Here is a 22,435-nt window from a genome sequence, read left to right on the forward strand (position 1 = left end):
CGCCCTCCTGGCCCAGGAGACCCTGAGGCCCGCTCAGGCCGAGTCCGCTCTGCTGTGTCTCCCGCCCCGGCCGCTCCCTGGAGGAGGAGAGGAAGTCTCCCTCTTGCTTGCATTGCTCTTGCTTCCTGCCGCGGGCACCGGGGTCACGGATGTCTCATGGCAGCAGACGGAGGTGGCAGTGACTTAGCCGTCCCAGGCGGCAGTTCCCTAAAAAGGCCTGGGTCCCAGCCGTGCAGGAGAGCAGCTGGCAGCGATTCAAGGGGCCCGGAATGGTCTAAGCTTTCATTTGCAGCAATCACACTTCTGGGAATTTGCCCAAAGGACCTAGTCCTGAAAAAAGGAAAGGCCAAGTGCCGGGTGCGATGTCAGGCCGTGACGTCTACAACAGGAGATCATTGGTGCAACACGTATGTCGTAACCCTGGGTGGCTTCGTTGGAAGGCGTTTGCACAAAGGAGTCATGAAACCTCTTCGTCAACACGGAAAATACTTAGGATCGCGCTAAATTTACAACACAACGTGCGCTCGCGGGGATGGCGGGCTGCGCTGGGGGGCCACGGATTTTCCCAAAGCGATATTGTCAAATGGGTCTAAATGGCAGGAAAGCCAGCGTGCGTGTGGCGAGGGGCTTCCAGCCGCCTCCCCAGGGCTCCGCCAGCCAATTTGGCACTCAGACTGCGGCTCCCGTTCCATTTGGGAAAATGAAGACTGACAACTTAAGGCGTGTTTCCTTTTTGGAAGATCTTGTGGCTTTCTGGAAGGGAAGAGAAGGATGTGTGGAAAAAAACCCAGGGAGGGCCCCCGAAGCCCCCTGGGAGGCAGGGCCCCTCAGGGTGGGGATTCCATCTTTTTCACATCAGAAGCTTGTTGACAGCTCAGACAGCCCAGCCTCCTTCCTGGAGACTGAGGCAGGGATGTTTATTTTTTCTAAAAGGTTTAAAAAGGGCTTTGTTTTATTGCAAAAGCAACGCATGCCCAGGCACCCTCTCCTCTTCAGAGGGAGCCACCCTTGGCTGTTTGCATCCTTTCTTTCTTTGAGATGTTTCCATATCAAGGGTTTTCCAATTTTTTTTTTTTTTTTTTTTTTTAGCTACGAGCCACAGTGAAAAAATAGACTCTGGGCCGGCCTGGTGGCACAGTTGTTAAGTGCATACGTTCCGTTTCTCAGCAGCCTGGGGTTCGCCGGTTCGGATCCCGGGTGCGGACATGGCACCGCTTGGCACGCTATGCTGTGGCAGGCATCCCACATAGAAAGTAGAGGAAGATGGGCATGGATGTTAGCTCAGGGCCAGTCTTCCTCAGCAAAAAGAGGAGGACTGGCAGTAGTTAGCTCAGGGCTAAGCTTCCTCAAAGAGAAAAAAAAATTATAAAAAAAAATAGACTCTCCACTGTAACCCAGTGCACACAGACACTGGCCTATGACTAAGACAGATTTATGTGGCCATCCTTAACAGGAATAACGCCGTCTGGGGTGTCCATCCCGTTTGTGATCAGGGAACCAGGCAAAGAAAGGGTTAGTGAGTAGCTGATCAACAACTGACACGGCCTATCAAATGTTTCTCAGACAAGAAGAAACTGTGTGTTCTGTTTTGCAGAAGTCGCTGTCCCCATCTTGCCGATGTTGCTGTTTTGCAGAAAAACTGACACATTTGCAGCAAGGCCCCTGCAAAATGTTCTAGCACCATCGTCCTAAAGTTACCTTAACTCATTAACGTCTTAAATTCTCCTCCCCTGGGAGGGTCCAAACAGCGCTTTTTAGATCATGCGACGGATGTCACAGCATGTTCACCTGCAGTGCATGGCCCTGAATGAACACAGTTGTTACAAAGAAACTGTCCCCCTCTGCTCTCTTGGGTACAAGGTCTCCACCAGCACCCCTCTCGCAGACGCTGCACTGGGAGCGCTCGCTGGTGCTCTCCGTTGCTTGTGCGAGCAATAAACCTTTTCTTCACTGACCTCTGCCTTGGGTGTGCTTTTCCGCTTCACACTCATAAGAAACAAACCCATTGAGTTTGGTTTGTCGACTCGAAATAACCAATAACCGATCAATGGATGAAAGAAATAAGGTGACCTTTACATGAGCCAAAGAGACGATCATAATCTGGGAAGGCAGTCTTCACAAAGCAAGAAAGCGTTCCGGAGAAACACGGTTTTCATTACAGTCTTAGGTCCTTTTTAGAATAAAGAATGTGCATTAAACACACCCAGGATACATTTCATCAGAGTTTCAAAAAGGTGTTTCGTTGCAAATTAGCAGGTCAACATGACCCCAATGTCAGGAAAGGGAATTTATTTGAGGAGTACAAATACAGGTGTTACCCACAGGGCTTGAGAAAGGGAACTTATTTTAGGAGTGCAAACATGGGCATTACCAAAAGGGTATAACAGGCTGTGTAGGAGGGGAAGTATACATTCTCTCTCTGTCTCTCTCTCTCTCTCTTTTTTTTTTTTTTGCTGAGGAAGATTGGCCCTGAGCTAACATCTGTGCCAATCTTCCTCTATTTTGTATGTGGGTCACTGCCACAGCACGGCTTGATGAGTGGTGTGTAGGTCCATACACAGGATGGAACCCACAAACCCAGGCAGCTGAAGCAGAGCCGGCTGAACTTAACCACTACGCCACGGGGCTGGCCCCTGCATTCTCATTTTAATAGCTAAAGCAGATGTACAATGTATGTTCGATAGGTCTTACATTAGGCTTTTTTGTTTAGTTTAAGCCAAATCAGTTCTGAATAGTCACACCATATACCCCAATATGTGAAGATCCCTTGTCATTGTTACATGTTCTGCTCTGTTCTATCCCATCTCATTTAAAAAGAAAGATCGGGGGCCGGCCCAGTGGTGCAGAAGTGAAGTTCGCACGTTCTGCTTTGGCAGCCCAGGGTTCACCGGTTTGGATCCCGGGTGTGGACATGGCACCGCTTGGCACACCATGCTGTGGTAGGCGTCCCACATATAAAGTAGAGGAAGATGGACATGGATGTTAGCTCAGAGCCAGTCTTCCTCAGCAAAAAAAGAGGAGGATTGGCAGCAGATGTTAGCTCAGGGCTAATCTTCCTCAAAACAACAAAATAAATAAATAAAATAAATAAAAAGAAAGATGGGTGGTCATAACCCAGTCAGATGTTTTCTCGTCCCACTTCTTGGCGTGACTTTCAGTGAAACAACAGCTGTCGATATAACACAACGTGAGTTGTCGGTGCTCCCTGTTCTGCAGCTCGCCTTTCCCCCTCCAGAATTTCGCAGCTCACTTTACGGAACTGGACAGACAGGGCCGCTTCCTCCTCCCTCACACGGCAGCGGAGCTCACGGGATGGCTTTTCACGATGCATTTACTTGTCCGGCTCCTTTTTAATATCCGTTCGCGTTGCCTCCACTTCGGGCGGTCCCCAGCGAGGGTCTGGGGACATCCCATCCCCGCACAGCCACAGGGACGTCGTGCGGGGAATTCCCAGTGTGGACTCCCCAGGGCACCTCTGAGACCCTCTGTCGGCGGCTGGGGACGCCTGGGGAGGGGGCTCATTGAGGTGTCCCTCCGGGGGCACAGAGGGACCCGTTGCTCCACCCGGGCGCCCCACAGCTGATGACCACACAGGACCTCGTTTCTCTTATGTGTCACAACCTGCATGTGACACTGGGAAATACCTGTGCAGCTTCCAGAAATGAGTGGGGCCCGAGTCACTTCTCCTTTTGCCTCCCTCGCTTCCTCTTTTGTCGCTCGAGGGCCCCTCCTCAGCCCTGATTCCCCAGGGCGTCCGTGCTGCTGGCCTTTCTGTCCTGGGGCCTTGATATTGTGCGGGGGGTGAAGTCCCCAGGTGGTAACAGCCGGCTCCACACGTCCAAGCACACGAGGTGGCAGGACCTCACGGCCACAGAGAGTCACAGTGACTTTTTATTTTCAGTTCTGTCTTAGGTTCAAATCCTGGTTCTGACCCTCACAAGTGGCACAACCTTAAGTCTTATGACTTCATCATTTATAAAATGGGGATTATAATTCCTACTCGGGGGAAAAAGGCTCGAATAACGGGTGAGCACACAGACTTAGAAAGGGCCTGTCTGCGTTCTGATCTTGGTGTCGCACTGACTAGCTGTGTGACCTTGGGTAAGCTACTTCACCTCTCTGTGTCTCAGTTTCCTCATCTGTGAAATGGGAGAATAATAGTGCTACCTCATAGCGTTCTTGTGAGGACTGAGTGAGTTAATATTCATGCTAGATTGGCGCCAGGCTAGGTGTTCATTATTGTTGTTATTATTAAGAAGGATAGGAGCTGGCCTGGTGGCACAGTGGTTAAGTGCGCACATTCTGGTTCGGTGGCCTGAGGTTCACTGATTCAGATCCCGGGTGCGGACATGGCACCACTTGGCATGCCATGCTGTGGCAGGCATCCCACATATAAAGTGGAGGAAGATGGGCATGGATGTTAGCTCAGGGCCAGTCTTCCTCAGCAAAAAAAAAAAAAAAAAAAAAGAGGAGGATTGGCAGCAGATGTTAGCTCAGGGCTAATCTTCCTCAAAAAAAAAAAAAACAACAGCAACACAACAATAATAGTAACAGCTCTGAACGACTGAAGCGTTGCTGGGAGCCAGGCGTGATGGCCTCCTGCTTCCCTTCGTGAGCTCCTCTCACTGTCACGGCCACATGGGGAGATGTGGGACAGCCGGGGAGTCTGCAAGGAGGAGCTGGCGAGGTCCTGCTGCTGGGAAGGGGCCAAGAAGTGACTTTGATGAAGTCCTCAGGCCTCGTGACAGCCTGGAAGTCATCAGTTCTGCTCAGACCGTTTCCTCAAACCCGGGGGGCCCGGCCGCCCACCCCCCACCCGCGGTCCGGTCACCCCCTGGAGGTTGGGCAACCCCGGGCTTCGCTGGAGCTCGCCCACAGCCCGCCCGCGCTTCTCCTTCAGGCTGGAGGAGAAGCCGCCTTGAACCCTGGGGTTCAGATCCTCATTCCGGGAAACGCCCAGCCAGCTCGGCCGGGGCGCCCGGGAGGAAACCTCAGACAAGGAAGTGCGTTTGAAAGCCGGCTGGGAAGGTGCATAGGGGTCTGGGCCGCCTGGACAGGCAGGGGTGAAGGGCCCAGAGGACCCCGTGGGTGCCCCGAGCGAGGGGAGGAACCTGCCCAGAGACCCCGGCAGGACTGGGGGAAGCTGGCAGACCGTCCACATCCAGACAAGGAGGGCAGGAGCTTGCTCCAACTCACGCAGAACCGCTTATTCCTGTTCTGTAGAGATGGCGTCGGAGGGAAGGGCTCTGAGGCTCAACAGCTTGAAACACCCAGGCCTGGGTGTTCTAGAAGGCTCTCAGCGCCAAGAAGCTCTCTACAACCTGGTGGCTAAACACGGACTTGGAGCCAGACAGCCGGAGTTCAAATACCCCTGCTATCAGTCCAGCTGTGTGACCTTTGGCAAGTTGCTTAACCTCTCTGGGCCTCAGTTGCTCCATCTATCAAGTGGAGATGAGAAGACTTCCCTCACAGGGTTGTTGGGGGAGCGGCACCTGGTGCACCATGTGACTGTTGGTTAAATAAATGTGATTCCGGGATCCGTGTTCCACCCACCCCACCCCCGTCCCGCCCAGGGCTGTGGAATGGATCTGAGAATGAAGCTCCTCTGTGCCATGAAGACATGTGCTTCCTGGAGGCTGCAACCCTGGGAAGGAGCCAGCGATGATCGCAGAGTCACAGGGTACTCACTTACTATTGACTTAGGATCTCTCTCCTGTGCACCCATTCCGGGGGAGTTGGGACCTTGTCGTTTATTTAGGTATCCTGGTCCTCGCCCCCCGAACAATCCTAGCACCCAGGACCTGTCAGCTGAGGCAGTGAAAAGGCCGTATGGCAGCCTCCGGAGTCAGCCAGACACCGTTTCAATCCCATCTCCAGTTGCCTTCCTGCTGTGTGACTTGGGGCTTGTTACTTAACCTCTCTGGGCCTCAGTTTCCTCATCTGTAAAACAGGAGGGTTTTTGTAAGAAGAAAATGAGATAAGGAATGGAAAAGTGCTTTGTCCAGGGTGTCATTACTCAGGGGGTCAGGCCTCACCTCCTGAGGACACATTTTTCCCTGCGGTTTATGGGGCCCCCAAGGCAGGTAACCAGGTCCTCACTCTGGGCAGGCCAGGAAAGGCCCACCTGCTGCTCTGGGGCTGCTTCTCAGGGCCAGGTGGAGATGGAGGCAGGGCCAGTTCCGGGACGGCCTCCTGCCTCCGGGAGCCAGGCTGACCCTGGTCATTCTGGGGCCAGGAAGCTCTCCGAGGCCTCCCCTGGCCCTGGTTGCCGTGCCGTCCCCCCTACCCGGGCTGAGACCAGGGACTGCACCACCTTGGGCCTCCTGCTCTGGCCGGAAGCGGACCAGGCAGGAGACATTGTCGGACGGAATGTGCATTTTAGACAATGCAGTCTGCAGTGTTCGGGGCAGACGTCTACTAAGCAGTCCTTTGCTGTGCATGTGAGATTCAGATTTAACCGGGCATCTCTGTTTTTATCTGCTGCCTCTGGCAAGTCCATCAAGGCCTCTCTCCGCCCCCAGCTCATGGCATTTCGGCTCCATCTTGGCAGCAGCAGATCAAAGGTCTCCCCAAGGCCGGGGCCCCCCGCGAGGACAGGGAGCCGGGATCTGGGCACGGGGTGGGGGTGCCACCTCTGGCCGGCTTCTTGTCCTGGGGCCTCAGTTTCCCCATCTGCATAACTCCGCTGTGAGACTGTGTGCTGTGCGGGGCTCTGGGGAGGACGAAGCGTGTGACGTGTGTGGGAAGCGTGTTTGGGAAATGGAAAAGGTGTTATGGCAACAATTCGGGACCCGAGTCCCTTGTGAGTAACACGGGCCAGTCCGGGGAGGCCGCTTCTGGTAACTGGGTTCCTTTTTGGAAAATCTGTTTCTTTCAACAACAATTTGTGTTTGTTCTTAAAACATTGGAATATGGAGAATAGCGAATGGAAAAAAAAAAATCCCTGGTTATCATTACTCAGAAACAACTATTTAGAGCGTCCTTCATCCCTGAAAAAGCACGAAGACTTTTTTCCAGGTGTGTGTGTGTGTATATATTTTTTCTTGTAAACAAAAAACGAGGTCATATTCTGCATTCTTTTAGGAAACCTGTTCTTCCTCCCTGGCTGCTGTCATTTCTGAAGTGTTAGAATATTCCAGAGGGAGGCTCCCCCTTCCCACCTGGTCCGTGGAATTGAGCGCTATTGATGGAAGCGTGTCCACCTCCCAGAGCTCCTTCTAGGTGCTTCTGGGGGAGAACACGGCCGCAAAGTCTGCAGGGGGAAGAGATGCTGCCACGGACGTCGTGTAAGGCTGTGCGGCGCCCCCTCCCGCTGTGTGCTAACAGGGCACACGTAAATTACCCGGTTTACTTTTTTTTTTTTAATTGAGACAAAATTCACATAATATAAAATTTAATATTTATCCATTTTCAACTCTACAATTCAGCGGCACTGAGTCCATCCAAAATGTCACGCAACCATCACGATGATCGACTTCCAGAACATTTTTAGCGCTCTCATGAAGAGACCCCATACCCACGAGCGGTCACTTCCCGTTTCTGCCCCCCTTCCAGGCCCTGGCCACCACTAACCAGCTTTCTGTTTCTATGGATTGGCCCATTCTCCAAATTTCACATAAATAGAATCATATGATATGTGACCTCTGTGCCCGGTTCTCTCACTGAGCATCATGTTTTCAAGGTTCCTCCAGGTGGTAGCAGGTGTCAGAACTTCATTCCTTTTTACGACCAAATAATATTCCATTGTACGGATGACCCCATTTTGTGTATGAATTCATCACCTGATGGGCATTGGGGCTATTGCCATCTCTTGACTGTTGTGAATGATGCTGCTGTCAACATTCCTGTACCAATTTTTCTTCGAATCCCTCTTTCCAATTCTTTTGTGCATACACGTAGGGCTGGAACAGCGGCTGCACCATTTTACACTCCCACCAGCAATGCGTGAAGCTTTCAATCTCTTTGCATCCGTCCCGGGACTTGTTATTTCCCACTCTTGCGACCCCATAGTGTGTATGATGTCGTGTCTCATCGTGGGTTTTGATTTGCATTTCCCTGACGACTAATGATGTCGAGCGTCTTTTCTTGTGCTTGTTGGCTATTTGTACACCTTCTTGGCAGAAATGTTTCTTCAGGCCCTTTGCTTGTTTTTAACTCCATTTTATTTTTTTTCTGGTAAAATACATGTAACATGAAATTTACCATTTTAACCATTTTTAAGTGCACAGTTCAGTGGCATTAAGTACACTCACAATGTTGTGCGGGTGTCACCATTATCCACCTCCAGAACTTTTGGAAAAAAAGCTATTTTCTTTAAAGCAGTTTTGGGTTCACAAGAAACTTAAGAGGAAGATACAGAATTCCCATAGGCCCTCGGCCCCACATACAGAACCCCCCGTTATCAACATCCCCCAGCACAGTGGTGCCCTTGTTACAATCAGTGAGGCTGCGCTGGCACATCATATCACCCAAACCCACAGCTTGCATTAGGGTTCACTCTCGGTGTGGTCCATTCCATGGCTTTGGACAAATGTATAATGACACGTGTCCACCATAATATTATACAGCCTATTTTCACTGCCAGAAAATTCCTCTGTGTTCTGTCCATTCATTGTGCCCTGACCCCTCCCCCATCCCTGGCATCCACTGAACTTTTTTTTTCCTTGAGGAAGATTAGCCCTGAGCTAACATCTGCTGCCAATCCTCCTCTTTTTGCTGAGGAAGACTGGCCCTGAGCTAACATCTGTGCCCATCTTCCTCTACTTTATATGTGGGACGCCTGCCACAGCATGGCTTGGCAAGCGCTGCCATGTCTGCACCCGAGATCCGAACCGGCGAACCCCAGGCCGCTGAAAGGGAACGTGCGCACTTAACCCCTGCACCACCAGGCTGGCCCCTCTGCTGACCTTTTTACCATCTCCCTAGTTTTGCCTTTCTCCAGAAGTTTTTCATCATCTCAATGCTCATTTTAAAAATTGGGTTGTTTATCTTTTTGTTGTTGAATTGTAAGAGTTCGTTATAAAATCCAGATACTAGACCTTGAACAAATACATGATTTGCAAATATTTCTTCCGTTCTATGGGTTGTCTTTTCACTCTGTTGATAGTGTCCTTTGATGCATAATGGTTTTTGATTTTGATGAAGTTTAATTTACCCATTTTTTCTTTTGCTGCTTGTGTTTTGGGGGTCATATTTAAGAAACCATCACCTAATAAACGTCACAAAGATTTACACTTTTGTTTCCTTCTGAGAGTTTTATAGTTTGTCCATTTTGAGTTAATTTTTGCGTATGGCGTGAGGTAGGGATCCAACTTCATTCTCTTGCACGTGGATATCCAGTTCTTCCAGCATCACTTGTTGTAAAGACTCTTTCCCCGTGATGCCCTTCTCAACAGTCCATTGGCCACAGACGTACGGGTTCATATCCGGACTCTCGATTTTATTTCATGGATTTATATGTCTACTCTTAGGCCAATACCACATGCTTTGATTACTGTCGCTTTGTAGTAACTTTTGAAATCGAGAAGCCCGAGTCCTCCAACTTTGTTCTTTTTCAAGACAGTTTTGGTTATTCAGGGTTCCTTGCAATTCCGTATGAATTTTGGTATCAGCTTGTCTATTTCTGCCAAAAAGACAGGTGGGGTTTTGGTAGAGATTACACTGGAACCGTACATCAGTTTGGAGAGTATTGGCAGCAGTGATGGATAGTTTCATGTCTCGACATGGCTAGGCTGTAGTACCCAGTAATTCAAGAAAACACTAGTCTAGGTGTTGCTGTGAAGGTGGCAGATGTGGTCAACTTCTACAAGTTGATTTAAGTAAAGGAGATTATTTTGGTAATTTGGGCCTCACCCAATCAGTTGAAGGGCCTTAAGAGCAAAATTGAGATTTCCTGGAGGAAGACATCCACCTGTGGACTAGAGCTTCAGTTCCTGCCCAAGGGTTTCATGCCTATCTATCTATCCATCTATCTATCTATCTGTCTGTCTGCCTATCTATCATCTATCTATCTATCTATCTATCATCTGTTTATCTGTCTCTTTCTGGTTCCAAATCTGGACTGGTACCATATGAATGTCTTTCCATTTACTTAGGTCTCCTTTAACTTCTTTCAGCAATGACTTTAGTGTACAAGTCTTAAACTTCCTTACTTAAATTGCCTTCTGAATTTCTTTTTCTTTTTTTTGCTGAGGAAGACTGGCCCTGAGCTAACATCTGTACCAATCTTTCTCTATTTTGTATGTGGGATGCCGCCACAGCATGGCTTGATGAGCAGTGTGTAGGTCCACACCCAGGATCCAAACCTGTGAATCCTGAACCACTGGAGCAGAGTGCACAAACTTAACCACTATGCCATCTGGCTGGCCCCTGAAGTTCCTTTTTGTATTGCTCTTTGCTGGCGTATAGAGATGCAACTGATTTTTGTATGTCAATCTAGTATCCTGCCACCTGGCTGAGCTCGTTCATTAGCACTAATAGTTTTTTTGTGGATTCTTTAGGGTTTTTCTATATATAAGATCATGTCACCTGCCAATAGAGATGGCTTTACTTCTGCCTTTCCAATCGGGATGCTTTTTTTTTCTTTTTCTTGCCGGATTGCCCTGGCTAGGACTTCCAATACGATGTTGAACAGAAGCGGCAAAAGCAGACACTGTTGCTCGTTTCTCATCTCAGGAGGGAAGCATCCAGGCTCTCACCATGGATGATGATGTTAGCTGTGGGCATTTTGTAGATGCTCTTTATCAGGTTGAGGATGTTTCCTTCTCTTCCTAGTCTGTTGAGCGTTTTTATCATTAAAAGGTGTTGTATTTTGTCAAATGCTTTTTCTGCACCGATTGAGATGATCACGGGGCCTGTTTATTTTTCTTCTCTTCTTGGAAGTCTTGGGTCGGAAATTCAATCTCTGTGGTTTTTCGGGGATTAAAAAAGAGTGAGAGTTTTATGGCTTTCCCCATAAAAAATGGCAAGCTCCCAGCTACAAGTAAGTGTTTAGGACAGATGGAAAACAAAGCCAGCTCCTGTTGTGGTCCACAGCTGCGTGGAGAAAAACGAAGGAGGACGTGGTAGTACGGACTAAAAGACAGACGGAAATTCAGGTGTGTGACCACTTTCCCTTCTGTAGAAAGGAAGAAGGAGAGAAAGGAAGGGGAGATTGGAAGGAAAGGAGGAAGGAAGAAAAGCATCCACACAGGGCTGCTTCTTGAACATCTTGCTCTGTCAGATTTTCTGCTGGGCGTGCGTCCTGCTCTCGATGATGGTCTGCGATATTCTGGTTCAATGTCAGGCCCATAGGTCTTTTTGCCCACCTTGAGAATGGAGAATGGCAGAGGTTGGCCATGATCCTGCTTCCTCTATAGTTTTAAAACCATAACAGCTTGGCCTCGTTACTAACAGCTACCTGGCCACTCCCATGCTTGAGAAGATTTTGAAATCCCCTCCACCCGTTGAGTAATACATCCACGGCGGACGGGAGCTAGGTCCCCACGGTGAAAGGTGGTGAGAGCTTTGCACAGGGACCGAGGGGCCAGATTGCTGTGGGACCTCGGGCAAGTCACTCTCCCTGTCTGGGTCTCAGTGCCTCTAGGCTCTCAGTGCTAAGGCACGGGATTCCACCACTGGAGTTCTGGCATTCAGATCCATGCATCCACCGCAGGGCTCCTAGGCTCCCCGCCTAAGTGGCATCTCTGTAGATGGCCACATTAGGGAACTACCCATCTCCAGGACTCTACTCTCAAAGCCACACAAGCTCCTTAATGCCCTATAATGACTCCCCAGGGGGCCCCGCTGGATCACTGCTGCTGTTATCACAATGGCAGGCAGACCCGGCTTTTATCAGACAGGCAGGCAGCACCCACTTAGGGGCAGACGGTTGAGTGGATGTTGAAACAGCAATTATTAATTCCCCGAGCTTTCAGTGATGGAGTGAGACAGCGCCTAGGGGCCACAGGCCACCCTGGGGGCACACAAGGTACCAAGACAGCACGTCGGTTTTCCTAACACTTAATCTGCGCTAACCCCTTTGCTTGCATTATCTCAGTAGATTTTACGAGATATGTACCGTTAAGCCCATTTTACAGACAGAAAACGGAGGCCCAGAGAGAGTGGGTGATTTACCCACAGGCACACAGAGTGTCTTGGGCTGTCTGGATGCATCTGAACGTACAGAACTGGGTTATGGGGAGAGAAGGGCCGCCCTCCGGAGGACAGGGAGCGCGGGCCGGGACTCGAGGGTGGTGGGCCGGGGACGGAGGGCGGGCAAGAAGAAGGAATGCAGAGATGGAGGACCTGGGGCAGCGGGGCGAGCAAGGCCGGGATCAGGAGGGGAGCGTCCGGGGTGTCCGGGGCACGCGTCGGGCATCCACGTGCAGGGGCAGCCTCCGAAAGGGGAGACCCCGGGATGGGGCGCGAGGGGCCTGGGCTGAAAGTGGGGGTGCCAGGAGGTGAGCGGGGTCGGGGGTGGACCCTGGGGGCCGTGAAGACCGGAGGGGTGGAGGGGAAGGGCGGGATAGGGAAGTCGGTAGGGGGTGGGTCTCGGGGCGGGGGGGGGGCCGGGCGCGGGTCCCGGGCGCGCGCGGAGGCGGGTGAGGCCGGAAGCCCGGCGCGCCCCGCCCCGGCCGGTCCAGCCCCCGCCCCCGGCGCCGGGCCCTCCTCCACCCGCCGCCCGCCCGGCTCAGACCTCCCGGCTCGGCTGGCGCGCGGGCGGCGGTGAGTCGGGGCGCTGATGGGGGGCGCGGCGGCCCGGAGCGGGGGCCCCGCGGCGCCAGCACCTGCCCGGGGCTCGGGGCAGCCGAGGCCGGGAGACCCGGGACATCGTGCCCGGGGGGTCGGCCGGGGACGCCGGCGGGTCGCGGGGGTGGAGGGTGGAGGGGTCCGGCCGAGATCGTCCGCGCGGGGCCGCCCGGGCTTGGGTCTCGTCCCGGCCAGGGGACAGCTGGGCTCCGATCCTGCTTCCCCCAGGGCGCTGATCGCCCGCGGGTCGTGGGGGTCCCAAGGTGCAAGTGCGCCCCTCCCGGCCTGCGGTGCCCCCCTCCCCGGAGGGGACGCCCCGGGGCTTTTCAGGAATGTCCCGATTCGCTCTGGTGGCTGCCATCTCAGAGTTGAGATCTTCAGAGTCGTCAGCCGTGAGGATTCAGAAACAAAAACAACACAGACAAAAAAAAAAAAATAACAAATTTCTGGACGCTGGTCCCAGAAATTCGGCTCCTAGGGGCCACGGCGCCTGCGTTTTTGCCCCTGCCCCCGGGGTTCCACGCGGGATCCAGGGCCGCGCTCGGCGGGTGCCTGTGTGGACACCCCAGGGCCTAGGGAGCCCCCGAGAGGTGGACACCCCGGATTCGGGGCGCGAAGGGAGCCTTGGCCCTGGCCAGACCCCCTCCCCGCGGGGTAAGGTGGGCACCCTGTGGGCGCCGGCGTTGGCCCAGATCCCCTCTGCTGGTGCATATGGATGCCTCGGGGAACCAGGGGCGGAGTGGACATCGCCCTTCCCCGTCGAGCTGAGCAGGTGCCCTCTTCCCCTTTGCTTTTCCGATCATTATCGATCTGGACCGTGGGGTTGGTGTTGCGCAAGCGGATCCTGGCCAGGGCACGGGAGCGCAGGTGTGGGGGAAATGGGCCTATTCTGGGAGGGCCGTGCATTCCAGGGATCAGGCCAGCTGGACCTTCACTAGTTTTCTGGTCGCTTTTGTGCTTGCAGATAGTGAGGCTGATGTCATTGCCTGTTCGACTGAGCTTTGGCGTTTGGGAAATCCGCAGTTTCTGGAAACCACAGGGCCTTCCCGTCTGAGCCCTCAGATTTGACTCCCCCCTCACAGCCTTCCCAGAGGGAATAAATCCTCTCCTTGGGCCAGCGAGCTGGTGCTGGTTCAGGGGCTGCGTGGAAGGCGGGTCAGCCCTGCAGTTCCCCCGGGGCCCTTTAAGGAAAGGCATGGCCTGCCTTAGAGTGTGTTGACTGCCTTGTTTACCTTCCTTCTCCCACCCCCAAGCTTTGCAGGGTGACTCTGTTAAAATAGGACTAACCTGCACGCCTGTAAAGAGAGGCCTGAGCTGGTATCTGGGGCTCTATCATTGTGCTGGGTTTTATCATAGTTCAGAGAGCAGGTGACTTGCCGTGCCTAGCACCGAATGACAACCATGTTGCACTGGCTTTGGTCTCAGCCAACCCTTGCTCTGGGAGTTAAACGTACACCAGAGTCTCTAAGAAACATTTATTTCAGATCTACTATGGGAGAGGCCCCCCTTCCCTTTTTCCTGTTCCTTTAAGGCATTAATAATAGATGCTTTTATTCACATTTGAAAAAAATACCCTTGTAATGTTTTCATGGATTAAGTGACTCGCTGACTGCTCTGAGGCCAGGATCAATTTCTTAAGTCTCTCAAATTCTAGATTGAAGTAATTGTCTGTCTTTGAAGTTAGTTTCCCTTTGTTCCATCAGTCTCTTTTATGAGCTGGCTGTGGGGAAATAAAGTGCCACCCTTACCCTTTATAGGACACAGAAGAAATGGCTCTGGGTCCTGAGGGTTTTACGCTGTGGGTGGAAAGCAGGAAACACACACACACAGGTGAAGAAGTCAGCGCTTGCTAATGCCTGGAAGGGCTTGAGAGAGTGGAAGGGAGGAAGCTGGGAGCCTGGGGCCAGGTCAGTCAGGGAAAGGTTAACAGAAGAGCAGAGGCCTCAGTACATGTGGCAGAAGGAACATGTGGTCATGGCAGCATTCCAGACGAGCAGAAGGCCTCAGCAAAGCTCAGTAGGAGGCAAAGACAAGCCCGGGGCTGGCGGCAGTGAAAGGGGAAGCAGGGAGAGGGAAGCAGCCGGAAGGTGTTTCCAGCCCAAGTTAATTTTCAAGGGGATCAACGTGTGTATCCTTTGCTGCCGTTAACCATCCCTGCTGATCGGAGGTGTGTATCGTGCTGCTCTGGGGCTGGGCTGGTGGCCTGCAGGAACTTAGAATTCACCCCCCAAAGATGACTCAAACCAAAGCTCCCATGACAGTGGAAAAAAGGGGTCTGTTAGAGAAAGTCCTAGAGTCTTGGCACCATGACTCGTCCTCTTCCATTTTTGCTTTTACTGCAGTGGAAACAGCCCAGTGGGCGCGGTGGTCCATCCCGTCAGGCACACAGACCTGACTCTGTCTGTCTCTTCTTTAGTACAGACGTGTTGGTGTCTTTGGTGCCCCTTTGGCTGCCCCTGGCTTGTTCTGAACTTAAGTGGTGTTTACTTCTCTTAAAATGGTTATTTGAGCTCAAAGCGGTTCTTTCCTGGGTCTCCACAATTTCATCTTTTTGTTGGAAGCTGAGTTGGCACCCCGGGCAGCTGTGATAACACGTCTGTGGCTGATGAAGTGGTCCCCAGGCTGCAGGCTATTTCAGTGAAGAACTGTGTGTGTGTGTGTCATTTCATAGGGCTTAAGTATGGATAGAAGAAAGACAATCTCGAGGGTGGGTGGGGTGATTCCCTGCTCATTTCGTAGCAGGTAGGAGGTTAATTCACGATCCTAAAAGCCGGACGCACTTTCTTCCTTATCGGTGTTAACTTCAGAGAAAATGATGGAGAATTTAAGCTACTTAGGTTACGGAGCTTTAGAATTGACGGGGTTCCTGGGGTAAATTTTAAGAGCCCAGGCTTGATTTGCCTTAACCTTGAGTCCAGGGACATTCGTTATTCATAGACGATGGGTTGATATTTTTTAAAGTTATATGAAAAAATAACAACCTGACAGAAAACGTGGAGGATCAAGAAGAGAATCAGGCATGATCTTACTCTGTGAACGAAACAGCCAGCCTTCGTTTTCCTTAGTGGGCGTCTTGATCTTTTGTCAGGGTGCCTGTTTTTGTGCAAAGTTGATAATCAGGGTCCATCCAATTTCGTCTCCTGGTACTGTCCTCTTAATGTTCTCCTTGTGTGGTTTCATCAGAAACCATCATTCATGGGGGCTGGCTTGGTGGCGCAGTGGTTAAGTTTGCCCGTTCCGCTTCAGCGGCCTGGGGTTCGCTGGTTCAGATTCTGGGTGTGGACATGGCACCAGTTGGCATGCCATGCTGTGGTAGGTGTCCCACATAGAAAGTAGAGGAAGATGGGCACGGATGTTAGCTCAGGGCCAGTCTTTCTCAGCAAAAAGAGGAGGGTTGGCGGCAGATGTTAGCTCAGGGCTAGTCTTCCTCAAAAAAAAAAAAAAAAAAAAAAAAGAAGAAGAAGAAAAAGAAACCATCATTCATGTGGAAACGGGGGATGTGGTTTCACCAGGCATCCGGAGTGAAATTGCCTCTCTGATTCTGGGGGAGCAGCCCAGCTCCCCAGTGGAAGCATTTTCCATTCCACAAATCACTGTAATTTGTAGTTAGGCCGTGTTGGAACCCGGCTTTCGGATTGTGGTAACTATATGTGACTTGTGGAGCATGTTGCCCCACATGACAGAATTCAGAAGATGGAATTTGAAAACATTTCTCTGAAATATTTGTCTATGAGCTTCCATATTTTTAGGGAGGTATACTGAATTTGAATTTCTTTGGGGGTCAAATAATCTAAGAACGGTAGTGCAATTTCTCACTTCCTTTCCAGAAGAGGGCTGGAGACGCCAATTTTCCCTTGTGTCTAAATTCTTCCTCCTTAGAGTTAAAGAAGCACCATGAGCCCTGGATGTATTCTGGAGCCATGTGTAGGTGAAATTCCATCATGACAAAAACATTGCGGAATCTGTATTTTGAAGGTTGCCAGCCATTGGTCCTCAGTCTAAGGATTTTGAGCAGTATTCCATTTAATAAATGTACAAGTTGGATAGTTTTCTTAGGGTTTATTGAAATCAGCTTTCACTATGCTCGCATTCTTGAAAAGAACACTTTTCTCCAGAGATCCTAAAAGACTATATCTTTTTGGCCTGCCCAGCTGGTTCTCCACCTTGTGTCCCAGCGAGGCTGTTTTCTTAGGGGACCTGACAAAGGGGCATGCATGCCCTTCTTTTACCCAAGGAGTGCCTTTTTCCACTGGGTCGTTTCTGTGATTCACAGATTCTCGTCTGGGAAACCCTGCTCTGGGTTTCTTTCCTGGGGCCAGAGGATGGGGGTGGGGATTGGAATTGAATAATCTTCCTTTTTCTTCCTGAAAGAACTGATTTTAGGGGATTAAGTTGGTGGTTAAAAAGCTGCTTTATCTTCCCGCTGAAGGCCCTGCCTTTTGTGTGTCGATCTGATACCTAAATCAAGAAAGCAGTTCTGTGGCAGCTTGAGGATGTATTTTTAGAAGGTTTTATCACATGCATGTGGTGGAAACCACTTTGTGAGTTCGGAAATTTACATCTTTAGGGAGAGGAGGTTTGGGGCTGGGCATCCATGAGTGGTCAGCTGGGAGGAGTTTGGGAGTTTCTGTAAACTTGAAGGCTGACCCGTTTGCTTAAATTTTGAGATCACTTTCTCTCTCTCTCTCTCTCTCTCTTTTTTTTTTATCTCCCTGATTAGACATCTTAGAAACCGTGATCATCACCCCCGCCTCCGCTTAATCTTTGGCATTTAACCAAAACACACTTAAAAAAAAATACTTCCTTAAAAAAAGCTCGCCTTTTAAAAAATGTTGGGTTTTTAAAATTGAACTGGAATGCCTTTGGGTGAGGCCAGCCTATTCCAGTTCACCTTATAGTTTAATTTTAGATTTGCAAGAAAGTTGCAAAGTTAGTAGAGCTGGGGGGGGGGGGGCCTGTAAATCCCTCCGCCCGCTGCTAAAATATTACACCATCAACACAGAACATTTGTCAAACTGAGAAACTGCTGTTGGACCTCACTATTAACCAAACTCCAGACTTTATTTGGAGTTCATCATTTTTTCCACTAATGTCCTTTTTTCTGTTCCAAGACCCCATCCTGGGTACCACGTGGCATTTAATCGCCCCATCTCCCAGGCTTCTTTGGTTGGTCCCTGTTTCTCAGTCTTTTCTTGTTTTTCAAGACCATTTTTGAGGAGTACCTGTCAGAGATTTTGTAGAATTTCCCTCAAATTGGGTTTGTCTGATGTTTTTCTCATGATGACGCAGGGGTTATGGTTCTGGGGCAGAAGCCCACAGAGGAGAGGTTCCCTTCTCATCACATCCCACCGGGGGCAGATGAAATCCCCATGGCATCGCGAATGACATCAGCCTTCTTCTCTAGATTACTGGTGGTGGTTGCTAGGTTTTTCCATTGTAGAGTTACTGTTTCTTTTTTCATAGCCTGTTCTTTAAAAGCAAGACGCTAAATCCAGCCCAGAGCCAGGAGAGGGAGGGTGGAGGTTAACTCCTCCTCCTGCAGGCGGGAGAATCTACGCCTGTCCTTTGGAATTCTTCTGTAAGGAAGATTTGTCTTTTCTTCCTTACTTAAAAAAATACGCACTTTTAAAGAGCTCGTGCTGTGGTGATCCCCCTTGGATAGGAGATAGATATGTCAGCTTTGTGCACGAAACCTGTGCTCTGCAAGGAGATGCTGTGTGCGTAGCTTTCCCAAAGCCCTGTGGGGAATCCAGAGAGACGGAGAGCTCAGCGCTTCCTGGAGGAGGATGATGTGGTCCAGTTAGGGAGTCAGAATCAGACTTGCAGACAGGAAGCAATCAGGATGCACCAGGACAGCGTCTGTCCTCGAGGGCTGGAAGGTGTGGGATGGGTCAGAGGACCTGGGGCGGGCTTTAAATGAACGCCGTAGGTAGTGTTTACCACCCTTTTCTCACTTTATCCCTAAGTCTTGCTAAAGGCCAGACTGTCGTTTTCTGTAGTTTTCAAAGACGTGACAGTTACAATACCTGCAGTGATCTGGAATAGAGCCAGGACTGAGGAGAGGGAGGAACTCCTACTTTACACGGAGCTCTTACATACCGGACGCTGGTTTCCGCGTCCTCGGAAGCTGTGACGCAGCCAGTGATGGGTGAGTGGGGGCTTCCAGCAGCCCCAGGTCGGACTGTCGGCAGCCGGGGATAGCACGGAACCACAAGAAGCCGACACAAGCATTTTCCGATTTATTTATTTTTTTTTTAGACTTTAAGAAGGTGGAGAGAAATATGGGACTGATTTTAGAAAATGGTTAAGATACTTTTTGGGGAGGGATGTTGAAAGAGACCATCGATTGGAGTGAAGAAACACCAGAAGTCGTGAGACTGGAGTTTTCCTTGTGTTCAGACGTGGTCTGGGGAGAGGACCCCCTCGGCTGTGGGCCGGGGGCCTTTCATGAGTGTTTGTATTCATGGGGAGCTGTCGTGGCTTCTGCGGTGGTCGGTTTCGCCTGGTATTCTAGATTTTGGGCTTATTTTTAGAATGTGAACTCTTCCTTCTTGGCAGGAGTTGAATGCTTTTGGGGGTTTCCCAGTCGCTCTTGGGCTGCTGGTTAATTGAACAGAACCCTTGTGTGGGGTCTGTCCCCAAAAGGTCCAGCCTGGTGCCCACCCCAGGCCCAGGCTCTTGGTGCTGTGATGGGTCCTGTAACCCGACCCCACTCTTCTGGCCAGCCGCCGTTGGTCTCCCCACAGGACACAGGTGAGCCTGCTTCTGAGTGCTTGGTCACGCTATCCCCCTGCATGTCCTGTTCTGCCCTCGCCTGTGTCCCCGAGACCCTCCAGTGGCCTTAGAACCTGGACTCAGTTTCCTGTTTGTGTCTGCTCCCATGTCTCCCCACATTGCTTCACTTTGCCTCCCCAAATGGGTTCCTTAAGGTGGGTGAGGGAGGGTCCATGTCCCCCCAAACCTCCGTCCACCATCAGCCTTCGGAACCTCCCGGGTGAAAAATGGATCATAGCACAAAATGCGAAGAGAGCTTGATGTCGGTAAACAGGGTGTTGTTGGTATGAATTCGGGGATGACATAGCGGGAATGGTGGAGTGCCCTGTCTTCTCACCAAACGGAAGTAATTAGAAACTTTAGTCACTCTGCAAACACTCAGGGAGGGGCCGAGGGCCAGGTGCTGGGCAGGATGGGAGACACAGTTCAGGGGACAAAGGGCGATGACGATGTCATTTCACCCAGAGGCGGGAGGACGTGGGAGGCCACCCTGGGGAGGGTTTGTAGAGAAGGTTTTTTTTTCCCATGAAAAATAAGAGATTTATTTTATTTTACATTAAATTAAATTTTAAATTGATTTTAATTTACTTAATTATAAAGATGTTATAATTAATTATAGTAAGTTATAATTAGTTAATTATAAAATTATAAATTTAGTAAATATAATTCATAAGTATAGTTTATTTAATTTATGAGATTTTTTCCCCCGCCATCCAAAAGTAGGGCGTTCCTCTGAAACTTTGTGAGGTGAAATGGCATAAAGGAAAGAAGGAATTATATATGGGAAAAATTTTTGAGGATTCCCGGACCCAAAACATAGCCTACCAAATCATACAAATAAAACAGGACACCTAAAATCACACTAACAGACAGTGAAGGCAGGAGTGATGTGATAAATACACAGCCTACAGAAAGTAGAAATAATGTGGGGCCGGCCCAGTGGCGCAGCGGTTAAGTGCGCACGTTCCGCTTCCGCGGCCCAGGGTTCGCCGGTTCGGATCCCGGGTGTGAACATGGAACCGCTTGGCAAGCCATGCTGTGGTAGGTGTCCCACATATAAAGTAGAGGAAGATGGGCACGAATGTTAGCTCAGGGCCAATCTTCCTCAGCAAAAAGAGGAGGATTGGCAGCAGATGTTAGTTCAGGGCTAATCTTCCCCAATAAAAAAAAAAGAAAAGCAAAGGAAAGAAATAATGTGTGCACAGTGTAGTTTTGCTTACCAGAATGGGGAAGCCAGCGAGCATGCTGGAAGGCAAGAGGTGGTGCTCGTGGTGGTGGCGCCCTAGGCTGAGTCATCAGAGGTGGGGGTGGTGGGAGGTAGAGGAGATTGTGGTGCAAGAGAGAGAGGAAGGGGGTCATCTGTTAACGTCTCATCAGGGCAGACAGGTCACTAGCGTCAACCCCTTCTGTGTCTGCTGCCTCCAAGTCAAAGGTCAGGGTTCGTCATCAGCCGTGGCTGATGTGTGGGTGACGTGGAAAGCTTGAAATACAGCCGCGCGCTCGACTGCTCAGGTCGCCGCAAAGCAAAGGCTGAATGCTATTTTTGCCTTTTTTCATGAAAGTGAAAATCCTCTTGGGATTGCTTTTGGTGATCCAAAACAGATACTATTGTAGGTCTTTGGTGAAAGAGGTGCAGCGTAAAGTGAAATTTCAGAGAGTGGTGGAAGCCTGTATTTAATTTTCCTAATCTAATTTTTTGATCGTGTCTTATTGCTATGGCTCAACCTACGAAAGACCAGCAAGGATGTAAGAGTGGAAAGTGTTGGTTCACTGCAGGCCCCAGCCCACCTTCCTCCCCCGTTTACAGGCAGCCACTGTTGCCAGTTTCTTGTGTATCCTTTTGGAGACACTTTATGCATATTATATAAGAAAATATGTCTCTCCGCCTTCTTTATCCACAGATGATGGCCTGCTATAAATACTGTTTGGGCCTTTTCCTGGCAGTTATATCTCAGAGATAATTGCGCTTCTGCCCATAAAACTCTTCCTTCTTCTGTTTTGATGGTTGCCTGCCTTTCCCTTGTTTGGACACGGCATAAGTGGTGGCCCAGTTCCCTGCCGATGGATGATTAGGTGGTTTCTAGCAGCATCGAGGTGAATAACCCTGTGCCTCATCATGGGTCACGTCACCTATGCACAGGGTCATCTCTCGATTCCTAGACGTGGACTTGCTGGGTCCAAGGACTCATGCATGTTAAAGTTTGGTACGTGCTTCCATTTCGTGAGCCTCAGTTTACCTTCCCGCCAGCTCTGGGTGACATCCACACCCAGGCCAGCTGCATGTGCTACCGAACATTTTCTTCTTTGCCAGGGTGGAAAATGGCAAATCTAACGATGGGTGAAAAATATCTTGGTATCAGTTGTGGGTTTTTTAAAAACACAAACCTTTGACTTTAGAATAGTTTCAGATTTACAGAAAAGTTGTAAAGTTAGTAGGGAAGTCCTGTATACTCTGTCCAGCTTCCCCCGCTGTTAACATCTTACATGGTCAGGAGCTAGGAAACTGGAAACTGACATTGGTACCTTACAACTAGGAAACTGACGTTGGTACCTTACTGTTAACCAAACTCCAGACTTTATTTGGGTGTCACCAGTTTTTCCCCCGGATTCTGTTCCAACATCCAGTCCAGGATCCTACCTTGTATTTGGTTGTTAACGTCTCATTCGCTTCTGCTCTGTGACGGTTTCTTGGACTTTCCTTGTTTTCCGTGATGTTGGCAGTTTTGAGGAGAACTGGCTTGGTCCCCCGTAGAAAGTCGTCCATTCTGGGTTTGTCTGATGTTTTCTCATGATGAGCCTGAGGTCGGGGGTTTTGGGGAACAAAAAAGTAGCCTTTTCACACAATCGTGTCAGCAAGGGTGTGGTGTCCACATGACTTGTCGCTGATGATATCAAACTTCGCTGTCCGTCTGTGCGTCGTCTTAGTTGCATC

At 50.3% G+C, this 22,435-nt stretch overlaps 1 protein-coding gene across 7 annotated transcripts in view; it reads left to right on the forward strand.

Moving 5' to 3' along the window:
- Positions 1-5,026: 5,026 nt before the first annotated feature.
- Positions 5,027-22,435, forward strand: part of LITAF (lipopolysaccharide induced TNF factor) — a 35,798-nt gene continuing 18,389 nt past the window's right edge. The window contains exon 1 of one of the 7 annotated variants that reach the window (XM_070230550.1): positions 5,027-5,680. In XM_070230550.1, the coding sequence (XP_070086651.1) occupies positions 5,662-5,680 (19 nt within the window). In that variant the 5' untranslated portion in view covers positions 5,027-5,661. Of the gene's footprint in view, positions 5,681-11,818; positions 11,969-12,613; positions 12,706-13,419; positions 13,502-13,564; positions 14,897-18,728; positions 19,483-22,435 lie in introns of those variants that run through there. The other 6 variants (XM_023655003.2, XM_070230554.1, XM_070230556.1 and 3 more) reach the window with 6 other exon arrangements.

The sequence above is a fragment of the Equus caballus genome, chromosome 13 (assembly GCF_041296265.1).
Source record: "Equus caballus isolate H_3958 breed thoroughbred chromosome 13, TB-T2T, whole genome shotgun sequence".
NCBI classification, from domain to species: domain Eukaryota; kingdom Metazoa; phylum Chordata; class Mammalia; order Perissodactyla; family Equidae; genus Equus; species Equus caballus.